Source organism: Sceloporus undulatus, chromosome 6 (genome assembly GCF_019175285.1).
Source record: "Sceloporus undulatus isolate JIND9_A2432 ecotype Alabama chromosome 6, SceUnd_v1.1, whole genome shotgun sequence".
NCBI classification, from domain to species: Eukaryota; Metazoa; Chordata; class Lepidosauria; order Squamata; family Phrynosomatidae; genus Sceloporus; species Sceloporus undulatus.
Window position 1 is genome coordinate 111,869,768 of NC_056527.1, and position 17,705 is coordinate 111,887,472.

At 42.3% G+C, this 17,705-nt stretch overlaps 1 protein-coding gene across 4 annotated transcripts in view; it reads left to right on the forward strand.

Annotated features, from left to right (window-relative positions):
- RIPK3 (receptor interacting serine/threonine kinase 3) overlaps positions 1-17,705 on the forward strand; it is a 29,649-nt gene extending 11,944 nt beyond the window's left edge. For all 4 annotated transcript variants that reach the window (XM_042471459.1, XM_042471458.1, XM_042471457.1 and 1 more), the window contains 8 exons: positions 94-264; positions 1,549-1,631; positions 2,674-2,857; positions 4,776-4,873; positions 6,137-6,209; positions 9,144-9,229; positions 15,306-15,393; positions 16,338-17,705. In XM_042471459.1, coding sequence (XP_042327393.1) covers positions 94-264; positions 1,549-1,631; positions 2,674-2,857; positions 4,776-4,873; positions 6,137-6,209; positions 9,144-9,229; positions 15,306-15,393; positions 16,338-16,447 — 893 coding nt within the window. In that variant the 3' untranslated portion in view covers positions 16,448-17,705. The remainder of the gene's footprint in view (positions 1-93; positions 265-1,548; positions 1,632-2,673; positions 2,858-4,775; positions 4,874-6,136; positions 6,210-9,143; positions 9,230-15,305; positions 15,394-16,337) is intronic.

Below are 17,705 nucleotides of genomic sequence, written 5' to 3' on the forward strand. Positions count from 1 at the left end.
TGAACCCTGATCTCCAGAATCAAAGTTCTACAGTCAAACCACTACACCAGGCTGCTTGTTCTTTTTACTGATGACCTATCTGTTCCTATCCAGATCTCCCACCCAGCAATATGAGTTCTCTCATCAGTAGGCTCATTCCTCAAGGCCAAAGGCCAAGTACAGAAGATCTGGAGAAGACAGATAATGTGCCAAAGCTGGATGATGGGATCAGGCTCATGAAACGGTGCTGGCATAATGAAAAACTCCAAAGGCCTTCCTTTCGAGGTAATGGAAGTGACACTTTTCCAAGCAGAGGCAACAGCATTCCCCCCTGTCCAAAAAGTGAAAGGAGTTTGCATTGTTCTAGAACTTAAAACTTTCTGAGCCAGGGAGAAGCAGTTTCATCTAAGACCCAAATGGATAAACATGTGTTTTCTCCATTAATTCCTATATTGTTCTGCAGGTTTCTCTGATCCTCCTTAATTCTGGGGCATTCTCAGTTTGCTGGGAAGTTTGGCTTACTGGCTGTTTATTCCACTCCATTTAGTCCACATCCGCACTGCAGAAACCGCTTTAACTGACATTGCTCAATACTATGGAATTCTGGGAATTGTTTTTTGTTATGGCACCAGAGTTCTCTGACAGAGAAGGCTAAATGTTTCACAAAACTATGGTTCCCAGAATTCCATAGCACCAAGCATGTCAGTTGAAGTACTATCAAACTGGATTATTTCTGCAGTGTGGATGCAGCCATACTATTACTGATCATTATTGCAAATCCCAATAAAGCAAACTTTTGAGGACGTTCTCTTATAAAACAGTTGTATAAGGATCCTGTACAGTAGGGGTCATAAATCTAGAAATCTGCAGGTTGGTTTTGTTTGGCACCTCCCATCACCCCAAGATATTGGAATGGCTGGGACTGATGGGTGTTGGCATCCCAAAACATCTGGAGAGACACAGGTTTTCCATCCATGATATATAATGGCATATATTATTAGCTAACACATTCTCTGAATAAGTACTGAATCTTATATAGTCAAAATGGCTCTCAAAGAGCAAGTATAAAAGGCATGGGAAAATACCAAGGTTTTCAGAAATATAAAAAAAATCTTTAGAGGGAAATGACGCTCAAACCACTGCACCAAGCTGGCTCTCATCTCCTCCATTTCCATGCAGAAAATCCAACTAGGCTGGAAACTGAATCTATTTCAGCTCTGACATCTATCCTTTACCACATTTGAGGACAGCAGGCTAGCTGAGAGGAGTTAGGCTACTTAGCTGCCAGCTGTAACCATGTGCCATTTGAGGCAACAACCCAATTTTATCTAATGGCTCTAAGAGATTCAAAACACATGTGAAATGGTGCTGTTCTGAGTGGCCTTGTACTTTGTAGCTTTCCTTGCATTGTATTGTTGTTTGTTTGTCCATGTGAATGAGAGTTTGCATCATTCATAACTGTGGGGCAATTTGGAACATACAAAACTTCCATCGGAAAATGGACTGAGGGTCGTGCGGGAAGATGGATGTGCTATGTACCCATTCTTCTTTCCCCCTCATTTTGCTCAGATTGCAGCCATGAAATGGAGAGTGTATTTTCCTATCATCGAGAGCAGATAAACACTGCTGTCCGCAAAGTTCAAGATATTTTGGTAAGGTGAAGAAAAGCAACTGAAATTTCATGTGTACTTTTATAGCCAGCCACCAGGTGGTAGGAGTCCTCTAACTATCCCTTTTCACACAAGTGTTCGTTTTCCTTTCCTTTTATTTAGCATCAGTGGGGCAATGGTTTTACAACATATCTGTATGTAATGTCTTTTAAAACAATCCATACAAATAAATGACCTACTCCAGGGGGAATAGCTTTTTGGTTAAAGTAGTTTCTTCAAGATCCTGCCTAAGACCAGGGTGGACAGAATGGTGAAGAGAGTTTTGAATGAGGTGTATGTAGGCTGGGAGCCAGAAAGAAGATGTGACAAACTGTCTAAGACCATTCTCATAAGGCTGTGGTCTTAAATAGTTGGAATATGTGTAGTGTGACAAGAAACTATTGTTCCTTTCCAGTTGTTTTAGCATAGCAACTGAGGCCCAATTCAGAGGGAGAAAATAATCCAGGATGAATCCAGGTTGAATCTCTGTTGTTAATTTTGAATGCACCCAATTAAGCTTGGGCGTATGCGCCAAAAAACCACTTGATCCAGAATAATCAATATTGGGATTTTTCTTGACTTTTTTTTAATTGTATTGTCGGCAATGTGAGTAACTGACGCAAATTGCATGCCTTGAATGTGCTTGAAATACATTCATATCGTTGACTCAATCTTTATTGGAGTGCTAGCATGTGTGAGCAGCAGAACTTGCAGAGATGTTCATAGATGCAGTTCCATAGTGAATAACAAACCTGTGTGAGATTTTTTGTATAGCCATAAAAGGACAACTTAGTCTGAATGATCCTTGACATCCAATGCCAATACAGCTGTCTTCTTTCAATGCCCAAGATGTTTAAGGCCATCCAGAACAAACAAGCAACAAAAGAGGTCAAGAAAAAGGGCACCTTCTTTAACATTTTACAGCACAGATATTGATTTTATCCTTCACCTGTTAAAGCCTGCTTGAGTTAACAAAAACCATCTTAACATCTTACTACTCCTTTCAGCCTTTTGCGCACATAATACTTTTTATTTTTCCTAAAAGGTGCAGAGGAAGAGTTCTCCTTTAAAGGAAAACTCATCCCCCTCATATACAACCTTCAAGAGAGCCAGTGCAGCTCCTCCGAGATTGGAGAAGGTAGAAAACCAGCAAATGGTCACCGCATCCTCTGAATTAGAAGACCGTTTCAAAACTTGGCGGTTTGAAGACTCTCCATCCAAACAAAATGGTGAGTAAGTTGTGGGGCAGGGGAATGCAGAGTTCTTCCCAATGCCACTGTTTCTGGGGATGTAATGATCAGAAGGTAACTTTAGTCCAAACCTTATCTAACTGAATGAAAACACTGCAAAGGGGAAAGTTTATTTTCTAGTTTTAAGTACAGAATCTACACTGCAGAAATAATCCAGTTTGATACCTCTTTAACTGCATGTTATTATTATTATACTTTATTTATATAGCGCTGTAAATTTACATGGCTCCATCTTATAGAATCCTGGGATGTGTAATTTGTTGTAGCACTGGAGCTCTCTGACAGAGAAAGCTAAATAACTTGCAAAGCTACAGACCACAGAATTACACAGCATTGAGTCATGGCAGTTAAAGCGAGTGATGTAAAACTGCATTATTTCTGCAGTGCAGATGCAGCATTTCACATCTGAAAGATCTCATCTTCCTGTATGAGCTGCCCAGGCCCTGAAATCCTTAGGAGAGGGCAATCTTTCTGTCTCTCCAACCTGATAGGCACTTCTGGTGGGGATGGAAGATAGGGCCTTCTTGGAGGCTGCTCCCAAATGGTGGAATTCCTTTCCTAGAGTTGCTAAACTGATGATGATGATGATTTATTTATTTATAGTCCACCCAATCACAAGGAATCTGGGCAGGTTACAACAATAAAAATAAAGACAATAAAATAAAATACAAAAATAAATAAAATACAGTAAAATAAAACAGAGCAACATGAGTTACAGTACATTTGCAGTTAGGCCTGATGGAAATTGGACCTGTCTTTTTCACTCCTTCCTAGGTCTGATGATGACAGTTGGGGTGGAGGGAGGGCTCTTCTTTTTGAGGCCAGAATATAAACAGAGGTTGGCTGGCCATCTGTCGGGGATGCTTTGACTGACAGTTCCTGCATGGCAGGGGGTTGGACTGGATGGTCCTTGTGGTCTCTTCCAACTCTATGATTCTATGAAAAATCAATCTATTGCTAAAGCAAGTAGTTGCTTTAGCAATAGATTGATTTTTTTTAATCAGTTCTATTGTTTAAAAAAATCACTTCTGATCTAGCATTCCCACTTATTGGGCACGGTTTAGAATCGATTTTTCTCAAAAAATCCACTTTAAAACTAGTGTCAGGAAACCCCGGGTTATTTATGTTTGCCCCACTTCTTTCCTCCTGGAATCTGTCCAATGAGGACCAGAAGTGGTTTCAAATGGGAATGAGAGTCATTTACCCTGAATCCTGCTTTGGAGCAAACTGCAGTGGGAATGAGCCCTTACTGGTGTCAAACTGCATTATTTCTACAGTATAGATGTACTCTTAATGTCACTGACAGTTTAGTTATATTTCAATGCAACCATATTACACTTCAATGTGTCTTTTAGCTATATTGTATTTGATTGAATGTGTAAGTTGACTAGGGTCTTGAGTTTTTTGGGATGGACGGAAAGTGTTCCCATCTTGAAAACTAGAGAGGGCTCCTGTAACTAACCAACCATCCACATAACCAGGTAGCAAGCAACACCCACTGAAATTTCCTCTTCTATAATCCACCAGGTGTAGTGGTATGAACATTGGATTATGACACTAGAGGCCAGGGTTCGTATCCCTGCTTCATTGTGGGAACCTACTGGGTGACCTTGTCTAAGTCACACACTCTCAGCCTCAGAGGAAGGCAGTGGCAAACCTCCTCTGAACAAATCTTACCAAGGAAACACTGCAATAGGGCCATTTTATGGTCATCAGAAGTCAGAAAGGCCTTGAAGGCACACAAGAGCAGAATATAGGAAACATATATACATGGAACAATGCCACATTCTCTTCAAAAAAAATGGGGTTCATGGGACTTGCAGTCCAAAAAAGTAGTGTTTCCAAGATCTCTCAAAATATATACACTGAGCTTCCCCTTTCCTTTCTTTCCTTTCAGAGGCTGTGCCCCCAGAGTTTTTTCCCAAAACAAACGTTCAAGAGAAATCTTCACCACCAATTACTCTTCAGCGTAGTCAAAGTGCATACATCGAAAACGTAAGAACATGAGTAATTACAAACTAGGGAGGGAAAGAATATTTGTAATTATTACTATATCCCCTTAGGCCAAAAAGCGGGTTTCTCAAAAGTTGGAAAGCCCATCTGAAAGAACAGAAGGCTAGCAAAGATTTTGAGCAATTTTCTGGTGATACTGAAACTCCATGAGGTATTGTGGAAAAATTATTCTGCATAGAGAAACATGTCAGAGTTGAACAGAAACTGTTTTATGTACAGAGAATCCCACGTTTTTCTACACAGCATAATTCCTTGACAACACTTCAGAGCATCTGAATACAGAGAAAATGTTGCATTTCTTATGCTCATTTTCTCCCTCAGCTGGGAGAAAACTACTACCATTATCCATCCTCACATGCAAAGAGACAGGATCATGATAACATCAGTCTGAGGATGAGGATAGTTCTGAGAGAGAAAGGGCAATATGATGGGGATCTCAGTGAGAAGCGACTGATCCAAATTGCCATAAGAAAAGATGAATGACAAATAAGCTCAATTTGCGCTATTGCAAAGATGAGGAAGCCAACAACATTTCATTCTCACTATCACAAAGCAATCTAGGACCTTTTCTGAGAGTGCATTTTGGTACTGACAATCCATTCTTATTGCTAGCATTGTTTTTAGGGTGGATTTCTCCCTTATTTTAAGGGCATGATCTTATTTCAAATGAATAAAAATAATGTTGTTAAATACAGTGCTCCCGTGTCATATGTGGGTGCACAATACGTGGCTTTCAGCTTATGATGAAAGCTGCATGACAGAAGAAGCAATGACATGCACATCATGCCGCATGCATGAGCCCCCTTGTTTTCATTGGGGCTCGATCATATGCAGTATTTGCCTTACATGGGGGTCCAGAACCAATCCCTTGCATAAGGAAAGAGTGCACTATATGTAAGTTTTATGTTCTTCTGTTGTTGATGGAACAATGATTTTCAGACATGCACAGTTACATGAAAGTGGAGCATGCATGAAACATTCAATAACAACATACTAATGATGCAAGAATGGATGTAAGCGCGTTTCTCCTTTGTTTTTATATCATTATTATCACTTGAATTATTATTATTATTAAACTTTATTTATGAAGTGCTGTAGATGTACAGAATGTGTGACTCTGTGAAAATATTGCTGTTGTGCTATGCTTCCATTATCTTCAAATAGCGTGATTGTTGTGCAGTTAGCCCTGGTGTGATAACCTCTGTAGTTAGAATAGCCATTGAAACTAATGTTTTATTATTCAAGGGAACCGAGAAGGCATGTAATGAAGAGTTTCAGCAGTCAGAGGTGAAAATCCGGAATCGGCTTAAGCCCACAGGTATTTCATGCCTCTCTCCAGTGGAGAATAGATTATCTTTTCATGGTGGGCCCTGCAGGCAACAGAGAGATTTTAATTAACTACAATTAATTTAGACAAATTTAAAAAGAAAGTAATCCCAAGATGCATTGAAACACAATCAAGGTTTCCTCATGTCAAGTGTAAGATGTCTGTGGCTGCTGCCATACTATAGAGTTAATGCAGTTTGACACGACTGCAACTGTCATGGTTCCATCCTATGGAATCCTAGGATCTGTAGGAGTATGTGTGTATGTATGTATGTATATAGTGGCAATGAGTGAGTAATGTCAAAATCTTGCTGATAGAGAAGTTTAAATATCTCACAGAACTACAAATCCAGAATTCCATACCATTGAGCTGTGGCAGTTAAAGTGGTGTCAAACTGCAATAATTCTGCAGTGTAGATTCAGCCTCTGTTTCACCTTCATGGTACTCTGATGGATAAGGGCATACAGACACATTATTATTTTTTTGCAATTGTGTGATATACACAATTTGCCAGCATGCTTAAAAATAAAGCCCTAGCAAGAAGCCAACACGCAGAACACCATTAAAAAGTTCCAGATAAATACTTCAATAGATAAACATTCTAGCTGCCTGAAAGGAAAAAAGGTTGAAGAAAAGAAAGTCAAAACTTACAATGAAGCTGGAAAGGGGGGTTAAAAATGTCTTCTGAAATTGGGGAGCCATTAAAGAAATAAAGAGAAGCAGGCATCCACCCAGAACAGAAGGGGGGGAAACACATTTTCTTCTTCTAGTGGCAAGGCTATCTGTCATCACCATACGCTGGCTAGCTGTTCTCCTTTCAATTATCACTGCAGTCTCCATGACATCGCTGCCTGACAGTAAAGCCTTTTTCATTGTTCTTTTTTTATCTCTTTCATAAAATTAAGTGCATCTGAACATTTCCATGTTTTAAAAAACAAAAAGGATTTCAAACAAAAAATGGACTGAGATTGCTGGAAAGGAGGTTTTCTTTTCTTTTTGGGTACAGTAATGCCATAATTAAAATGTCAGTTTTAGACCAGGGACAAAATTCCATTCCGTGTGCACCTTTCAGAGGCTATGAAATTGGAGGTGAGGGCAGTGTGATGGGCATTCCCATGACTTGGAGGGCCAGGAGATGAACAAGTGTGGGGTGAACATTTAGGGGGCTATTTTCATTGCAAGTACCAAAAGAAAGGGAAAAAAGGGGGGGGGGGGGAGAAGGTGAAAGAGAAGCACATTTTTCATAGAACTGGTGTGCCAAGTCTGTTTTGTTAGTTTGTTAAGCTGTGCAAATCCACATACTTGATCACAGGGTCACTGAACTTGGTGTGTTGTCTATTGGGACCTAAATGAAGAATGAAGTAAGGTTTTGGACCCAATCTAATAATAATAATAATATTTATTTATATTCTGCTTAATCTCTTGGAATCCAAGCGGATTACAACAATAAAAGAGAATACAGTTAAAATTCTAAAACCCCTATCCCCCCCCCCCCCCGGTATAAAAACATGGTAATATTAAAAAGAGATTAAAACAGACAGATATTAAAACAGTAGTATAAAATCACAGTTAAAATCAATGGAAGATTTGTAAAAGAAAGAAAGAAAGAAAGAAAGAAAGAAAGAAAGAAAGAAATGTATAGCAGGGACCAGATAGGATGGAAAAAGGGATGGTGAAAAGGTGAGAGAAGTGGAGGGGGGGGAGGCAGGAAAATAGAGGTGGACCTAGTCAGGAAAGGCCTGCCGGAAGAGATCCATCTTAATAGCCTTCTTAAAGGTTTCCAAGGTGGTAATCTGATGGATCTCATCCGGCAGGTCGTTCCAGAGTTTAGGAGCAACTGCTGAAAAGGAGCGCTGGGTCACTGCTGAAAGTCTAGTCCTCTTTGGTTGAAGCAGATTCTTCCCAGCAGAACGAAGAGTGAGGGGAGGATGATATGGGAGAAGGCATTCCCGCAAGAAGTCAGGACCCAAGCCATGTAGGGCTTTCAAGGTTAAAACCAACACTTTGTATCTTGCCTGGAAACTAACAGGCAGCCAGTGAAGTGATTTTAAAACTGGTGTAATGTGGGCAAATCTAGATGTGCCAGTAACCAGCCTGGCTGCCATATTCTGTACCAGTTGAAGTTTCCGAACTTGACACAGAGGTAGCCCCATGTAGAGCGCACTACAAAAGTCGAGCCGAGAGGCTACCAGTGCATGTACTACTGTTTCAAGGTCTTCCCGCTCCAGAAAGGGGCACAGTTGGCGTATCAGCCGAAGCTGAAAGCAAGTGCTCCTGACCATTGCATCCACCTGAGACGTCAGATGGAGAGACAAGTCTAGGAGCACCCCCAAACTGCGGACAGAGTCCTTCAGGGGAAGTGTGACCCCATCCAGAACTGGCTGACTTAACTCCATTCCCAGATTGAGAGTCCCTATTACTAGTACCTCCGTCTTACCTGGATTCAACTTGAGTTTGTTTTCCCTCATCCAGTCCATTACTGATTCAATCTGTCAGCCAGTTTGACTTCCCGGGGGGAAAAAACATCCTCAAGTATGCATCAAGATGGTATGTGCCAGCAAAGAAGGTCAGACATATTGTTCTGCCACAACTTAACAGAATCTTACCCCGTAAAATCAAGCTAAGAGCTAAAAGTAGCCCAAAGGCTACCTCTTGCCTATCCCTGTGCTATAGTCAACTCTTGTAGCAACTTTGAGACTAACTGAAAGAAAGGACAGCATGAGCTTTCTTCTTTCTTATAGTTAGTTTCAACAGTGCCATAAGATCTCTCTACATATTGATTCTACAGACTAACATGGCTGTATCTTTGAATTCTTAGCAAGGACGTTGCTCCAAGGGCTAATGATGAAGATTCTAGCATGTGAAATGTCAGTTTGGGAGAGGAATTGTAATTCTTTCCTCTTCTCTTTTACTTGCATCTTAAAGATGGCAAACCACGTCGTCCCTATTCAGACACTTACGTCTTTCCACCATTCCCGCACTATCCCCCTGGATACCTGCCCTATCCACAGGTAAGAGTACTTTGGGGTACAATATGTTCCTGCATGGCAGGGGGTTGGATTGGATGGCCCTTGTGGTCTCTTCCAACTCTATGATTCTATGAATATCAGGGTTAACAAGGTTAGGAGAACAGCAGAAGACTGGGTGATCATTGTGAAAGACTGCCCAAGTGTTCTTATTGGAGTGGGGTTCAGTCCCTGGTACAGCATGAAATACTGTTGGCATTCAACATTTACATGGTTTAGGGGTGGATCCCCATAAAATTGGAAAAACTGCAAATATCATACACCCCCCAATATGAATGTTACAGTTTCCTTTTCCATCAAAGTCCCTCACTTTCCCATCTTGCTACCTCAGTGCTCAGCCACATTTTCAAGATGCACCCGGCCAACCCACTTTGTTGTCCCACTTCTTCTGTTCCCCCTTCTCCTCTCGGTCTCTTCTCTTACCCATCTCTCCAGTTTCCACCTTGCCACCATGATGCCTAAGCCAGATTTTAACCCCCACCCCACCCCATCCACCTCTTCCTTTTCCTCCCATCCTCCTCCTGATGGAAAATTGGCCATCGCTAGTTCAGATTATCGACAGCAGGATAGACAGTATATATAGATCAAGTGTGAGAGCCAGTGTGACATAATGGCTTGAGTGTGGAATGACTCTGGAGATCAGGAGTTATTGGTTCAAATTCCCACTCAGCCACGGAAACCCACTGGATGATCGTGGACAAATCACACATTCTCAGCCCTTAGAAAACCCTGTGATAGCCCTTAGGGTCTCCATAAGTCAGAAACGACTTGAAGGCATGCAACAAGAACAACAAATAGATAAGGGGTGGGCAAAGATATGATGATATGGACCAATTTTCACCTCTCTGCAGCTCTGACAGGCCACATCAGCATGCTACTGACCAACTGGAAGTGATGTGGCACCACTTCTATTCCTCAGTTGGGGTTTTTGGAGATTTATGGGGGGTTGGGGGGGGTTGTGGGGGGGGGGGGGGGAAGAGACAAACCAGCACATTTGTGGGAGATGTTTATGTATTTTGGGTAATTAGGGGAGTCTAAAATTTCCTGAAAATCATCTTGGGGAAAAAAAAAACAAAAACCTTAAATGTGTGTGTAATGGTTTCTAAAGGCATTTAGGACTTGTATAAAATGGAGCTGGAGGCCACAGGTAGTCTTCTGACCATACCTTCAGCACCCACATGCAGAGGCAAATATAGAGACAGATGGTAATAGTTGTGGCATGGGAATTGGGAGGTTATTCACTGAATTATGTTTCAGTGTTCTCACAGAGTCATTTATGGAGATGGAGACCAGTTGCCAAGTTCATCATCTAAGCTGCAGGTGGGCATAGCGCACCCCGTGGGACATATGTAGCCCCTTGGGCCATTTTTGTGGTAAACCAAGGTCTCCTGGGTGTGTGTGTGTGTCAAATTTTTGATGTCAGGTGTCCCCAAATGTCCTCTAGGGCTTATGAAAGACATTTTCACAACAAGTTTAGCTCCCTCACCTCCCCCAGGCTATTTTAGTCCCAACAAAGAACTTTTTAAAAAACAGGAAGTACATCTGAAGTCACTTCCTGTTTTGAAAAAAGTCTCTCTTGGGCCTAAAATGGCTGGAGTTTTTTTTTTAATAGCAAAATGCCCCCCGCCAGCCCTTAGGAGGCACTGGGGAGCATTTGGGAGCAAACAATTGGGGGTTTTCAGGGGTGATGTGGATAGGTATGGTCCCCCAATATCTCCTAGGTGGCTAATGTGTCCCCACTAGTCTCTCACAGTAGCCCACCACTAATCTATTGGCTCAGACCTCGGAGATTATCACACCGACAAAAAAGATAGTGAAATGCTCCCGTAAATATCATGCAATGACGCTATGATTATCACACGACATCACCCAACGTCATGAGTGTCCCACAATCATCCCGTGAATAACGAGGAATTCTAGCCTGCTTTTTATTTACGGAAAATGCTTTTCATCATTTTCGATATTATTTATTTATTCACATCCCACCTTTCGCCTGATATAGAAACTCAATTTGGCATCTAACGAGAAATTTATAATAGTACAAATTAAAAACAATATAAAAGCATTAAAATGGTAAAATATATACTGTGTGCCCTTCTTTTACGTGGGGGATCTGTTCCAGACTCCCCTGTGTAAAGGAAATTGCATGTATGCTTGAGTCCCATTAAAAGTAATGGGGCTCGTGCTTGCGGTGGTGTGGTGGTGCAGCAGCGCGCACGTGCCATGGGCAGACACGCCATTGTTCCTTCCGGTGTGTGGCATTGCTTTTTCCGTATAATGCACCCACGTATGACATGGGCACACTGTACGTTTAAAAACAAACAATTTGAAAAGTTAAAAGCATTACACATTTAAAACTATTAATATGTATTAACAACTATGTACAAACCTTGGCCCATGAATCTTGGCTTTTAAATTGCACATCATTTAAAAGCCTAAGCCTTGTCAGTTTGAAGAAGCCTGATGACACAATTTTGTTTTACCTGCTATTGAAAGGAGAGCAAGGATGGGGCCATTGTGGTCTCTCTAGAGGTGGGGGAGTTCCAGAGTTTAGGAGCAGCCACTGAGCAAGCCCTGTCCCTGGTTCCATTCTCTGTTACAGAATTACATTACTGTATATTGTATCACCATTCTCTATTACAGAGTTATATAACCAATCAGCTACCCTGAATCCTGTCTTGGGAGGCAGGTGGGATATGCATTGAATGAATGAATGAATGAATGAATGAATGAATGAATGTCATATCAAACCTGAGGGCTCAGGATTGCTGGAACAATGCACATTTATTGCACTGAAACAAATTTGCTTAGGCACTTGCAAGGGGTCTATCTCTCACTGTCTTCTCAGGAAGGAGACATTCAAAGTGGTTAGCCAGATAATATAAGCCAAGAAATAGCAGTCTGATCACTGCAAGCACAAGTGCAACAAATTAGCAACAAAACACAATTGCATTAAAAAGCAACCAGAGAGACGGAATTAAAAGCATCTGTGTCTAAAACAAGAGCAAAAGCCTGTTGGGAAACAAATGCCTTCAAACACTCTCTGTTCTTCACTCTTGGGATGTAATGTCTGGGGACAGAGGGAGGGAAGATGAACCTCCCAAGGACTGCAAACCGGAGATTTTGGGCAAATAAAATTTATAACATTTTGCCAGATAAGAAGACAAAACTGGGATTGAGCTATGCTCTTAATTGTTCTTGTTTTGTGCCTTCAAGTTGTTTCTGATTTACAGTGACCCTAAGGCAGGGTTTAACAGGGTTTTCTGGGGCTCAGAGTGTGTGGTTTGGCCAAAGTCACCTTGGGTGAACCAGGAATCGAATCCTGGTCTCCAGTCCAATGCTCAAACCACTACATCACAAATTCTTGTATTTCTTTTAGAGAACTGAAAGCTGCATACATGTCTTTCCTCTTCCCACTTTATCCTTGCAACAGCCCTGTGAGGTAAGACAGGTTGAGCAAGTCCCAAAGCCACCCAAGAAGTTTCATGACTGAGTGGGAATCTTGATCTCCCAGGTCCCATTCCAGCAGTCTTCCCACCACACTTATCTGGCTCTCTTGCAACATTTGACTTATTAAGGACAACAGCAAAAGTTAAACTCTCCCCCACCTCATAACTGGGTATTGCTGCTCATGTATTCTTGATGAACAATTTATCAAGGCAGCAAAACCAGAAGTTGGATCAAGCCCACACTAATCTACTATGCATAGTTTGTGAGCCATATTTCTCTCAGTGGTGCAGACCTGGCTGGTGTCCTTTAATTACTGATGCATTTATTCTAGGGATTCAAGTCAAGCTATAGGTCTCCAGATATTGTTTATATTGCCCTAGGTTGGAGTTGCAGAATGACAACAGCAGCATGATGGCACACATGTTTAGTCTTCTCATCCAGAGCTTTTTTTTTTTTTTTTTGGCCTGGAGTGGTACCATCCAGCCAGCCTTTTCCCATCTATGGTCTAAACTTGCTAGAATACTCCAGGCTGCCCTTGGAGTATTCTGGCCCCAAATTCCCCCTGTGTTTGCCCCTTACTTGCTCTCTTTTGCTGTGGGTTTTAAGTTCTTGCATGTTGCCTTCCCACATGGTCTCCATTTGGTACTACTGCTAAGGTCAAAACAAGGTGCCGAGCCATGGTATTGATGCTGGGCACCTTATTCTGATCTCAGAATGACTTGCACCCACAGCAGCTGTGCAGCTTTCAGGTACTGTAAACAAAAAGGCAGCAGCCATTATTGCTGCAAAGAGGGCCAAAAACACAAATCAAAAATGTGTTATCAAATGCAAGTTAGGGGAAGGAAGCCCCAAACTGGGTGTGGGCATCATGAGAATAGTCTGGATCTGATTCAGGATCCTGTGACATGTAAACAAGATGCAGCAAATCCGGGGGGAATTCAGGTTGAATTACCCATGTAGATAAGGCCTCTGTTTGTTGTTGTTTTATTGTTGTAGTTGTTGTGTGCCTTCATGTCATTTCCAACTTATGGATACTCTAAGGCAATCCTATCATGGGGTTTTCTTGGCAAGATTTGTTCCAAGGGAGTTTGCCATTGCCTTCCCCTGAGGCTGAGAGAATGTGACTTGCCCAAGATCATTGAATGGGTTTCCATGGCCAAGAGGAGAACTGAATCCTGGTCTCCAGCATCATACTCCAACGCTAAAACCACTACGTCACACTGTTATTGCTTTTAAACTTGACAGGGGTGTGAACTCCAGACTATCTGCACATATTCCCTTATATTCTCCATTCCTGATTCATACTGTTATACCCAGGCAAAGATTGTTTAGTTAGCTCAGGATGTCCAACGTCTGTATTCTCAGAGGTTAATCTTTTCTTCCAGCAGAAGACCAGGGGCAGAACATTTTGGCTTCTGGCTGGTCAGGCTGTGTCATAAAGGCGGGTTACAGACCGCCATTTTGGACGTCCTCAGGACGTCCCAGTTTGAAAAAGGGGCGTCTCTTCTAGACGCCCCTACTCCTATTACGGATAGAGTCCGTAACAAATGGAGGCGGCCGTTCCACACGGCCGCCGCCATTTTGATGTAGTGGACGCTGTGCGTCCGCACGTCGTGTGGCGGAAGTAACGCCGCGAGTGCGCAACTAGCACCTTGCGGCATCTCTTCCGGACCACAAGAAGGACCGCGATTTTCACACTCCTTCTTGGCAGCGTCCGGGAACCGCGCCGTTTGGCTGCTGCGGTTCCCGGACACTGTAACTGGCGGTGGCGGCAGACTGCCGCTTCTCGGCGGTATGTAACGCACCAAAGTTAGCATCACTTAGAAACAAAATCTTTGAGGGATATGGAGTTCATCATCATGTACTTGATGGATGTTAGGTCACTGATAGGATCCAGGAAGGGAGAGTGGGGCAGAGGAGGAGGAGGAGCAGGAAGAATGGATGTATTCTTGAAAGAGCTCATCAATAAAGCAAGATTGGCAATGGGCCTTCTGATGCTTTCCCAAAGATGCTTGAGACAGCAATACAGTAATCATTTGCCAGCACCTACATAGATGCTCACTCACAGTGAGTCAAAACTGTATTTTCACGCTGGATTCAGTTTCAAATGTAAGCATGACCTCGTGCATACTCTCCAATATACCAGAGATGAATACTGGGGCATGTTTGGGCCAGCAACATCTGAGTTTGGTCAAGAGGGCAAAGGTTATTAAGGATTCAAGGTAAGAGAGGCTACAGCATTTTGATTTTGCCAGAATCTACCAGGAAGGGCATTACTCTCCCTCCTCTTTTACTCTTTTCGCTGCTGAGTTAACTGAGTCCAGTTGCTACTTTTGCACTTGGAACTGAGTTTGAAGCAATTGTTGTAAACAGAAAATGAAGTGGGAAAATGGGAGGAGGAAAGAGAAATTGGGGCATTTTAAAACAGCTGAAAAAGTAGGATGACAGGGAATTTATCAGGACAGTCTCTGTCAGATTGGAACAATTGGAGTATATGCCTAAATAGATATGGCTGCATGAAATATAGTTTTCTGATTTTCCTCTGTAAGTGTCTATCTGTTTATTCTTGTCCTTTCTTCATCCCCTCCCCACCATACTTTTCCTTTTACAGTATTTCTATGGGCCTCACCACCAAAGGGATTTTGGCTTGACAGCCCCGGATCACTCCCTCCTGCCACAGTTCGGCCATAGGGCTTCACGTGAGTATCTTGCAGAAAAACAAGTTAGGCACCACATTCATTGGCACAACTGTTCTAAAACAATACAATTCTAGAACTAGAACAAGGTAGTTCTAGATTGGGGTGGACAACTGTGCAGGAGGGTCAGGGCCATTTTTGCTCCCTGTGCATTCCAGATGGGCCATTCCAGCACATTTTGACATACCTGAAGTGACAAGACATCATGGTTGCTTGGCTGTCAAGGTAGTGGCAGGCCTGAGGAGCCTTTCCAGTACTAATCAGTTGTGTGTGTGTGTGGGGGGGGGGGGGGGGGGCGAAAATGGTGATGCCTGCCTGCACCAATCTGTCCTGATGGGTCTTTGTGACATGCTGACAACTGGATTGACCCAAATTCAATCTGATCCAGCTGTCTATGCTTCAAAAACATAAAGGTCACACTGGAGATTCTTTGAAGCTCTGGAGTAACCTGTGGGTTTTCTTAAGTTGGCTTAAAGGCTAAAGGAAGTGGTTTTGGTGCAAAACTAGCCATATGTCATCTGAACTGGTTCTACCAGGTTCTGGGTTTCCCTTCTGAGCCTCTCTTGTGTTTCCTACCCCCCCCCCCCCCCCAATTATTTGTCACATCCAGTCTAATGTAACATCTCAGAAATTGATTGTGACAATTTACTATTATCCAACATTAGTCAATGCTAAAGTGCTTTAGCAATATTATACTAGTTAAAGAATAGGATCACCTTTTTTTGTGTGTGTACAAACTTTTCTCATTCCCTTGCTTGATCTCTGTTCAATCTGTCCTGGAAACAAGAGCTGTTAGCCATGTTAGCGAGTTATGGGATAATATAGACCCAGTTTATTTAAAAAAATACTGGCTTTGTTTGAAGATAGATTTTCTACCCCATCCTCAGCTGAAGTTACCTTTCCCTGTTATGTAGAATACTGAGAACAATTTCTTCTCTTTTCCCCAGGTGGTGGCATCCATATCCATGGACATGACATCTCAGGAGTCCAATTTGGAGACAATAATTATATGCATGTTGTACAGACTGTTGAGAAGAAACCTGGGAAAAAGCAATAACCAACATCTGCAGAGTGTGGATGGATTTTCTTTTTTTAATGGACAATTCCCTTTCTTTGGCTTGGGTGGACATTTGGTCCAAATACAAATGTTTTGGACTTCATCTCCTAGAAGCCTTGGCCATCATGGTCAAAGGTCAGGGAAACTAGGAGCTGCGAGTGGACATGCAGAAGCATTCCAAAGCTTTGCATTAATTAAATATGTCCATGTACCTATGTATTTGAGACTGATATGCACAGAAGGGTCTCTTTTTAAGAATCCAGGCATCTGAATAACGTTAACATGGCTTTCTGATACATAACCAGCTGAATGGATCATAAGTAATGCCCCACTGGCCATTGATCAAGTGATGCCCTAGGAAGCAAGAATGTGTGGCAAATGTATGGTGGGTTTCAGTCCATACATTAAAAAACTGCTATCCACAGGGCACAAATTTTACCCCCCTTAAAAAACATAAAATTCAGAACCTTAGATAGCTCCTTTTCAAATACATACTTAAATCCCACACAGATTCGCTGAAACGGAAAATACAGGCTGCGCACTGCTTCTGTGTAAACAAGAAAGGAAAGATGGGACCTTTACCTGCTGGTTAACATCATTAACCCACATAGCATGCAGTTTCACCTTCAACTGCCTGCCAAATGAAGTGTGAACCTGTGGAGTGCGCATGAAGTATTGGTAGGTATAAGAGGGCTTGTACCTGGCTGCTGTCATATCCCCTCCAGGGGTCTTAGGTTGGACCCTGTGAGCAAAAGGCTCTGTTCATAGGAGGGACATCTGGCTAGTTTTCTGGAACTCGCACACACATCAATGTTCACCTTATTTGGTAAAGTTCCTCAAATTTCTGTGTAACATTGAAGGAGGCTGGAGGGGAGCATGGAAATGATGGTGCCAGGGGATGTCCACTCCTTTGTCAGGAGAGCCCTATAACAGTTCTCAGATTTCATGCCTCCTCTTCTCTGGTTCTCAGGGTGAGATTGAGGTGCTACCTTGGAAAATGTGAAGAATATACATATGTGTGTGTGTTGTGTGCCTTCAAGTCATTTCTGACTTATGGTGATCTTGCTACGAAATCTTGCTACAAAACTCCCATGATAAATTCTCCTTAGAGTCAAAAGAGAACCTATCATTGGTGGTTTTGTAGCAAGATTTGTTCAGAGGAGGTTTACCATTGCCTTCCTCTGAAGCTGAGAGCATGTGACTTGCCCAAGGCTAACTAGTGGGTTTCATGACTGAGCTGAGAATTGAATCCATGGTG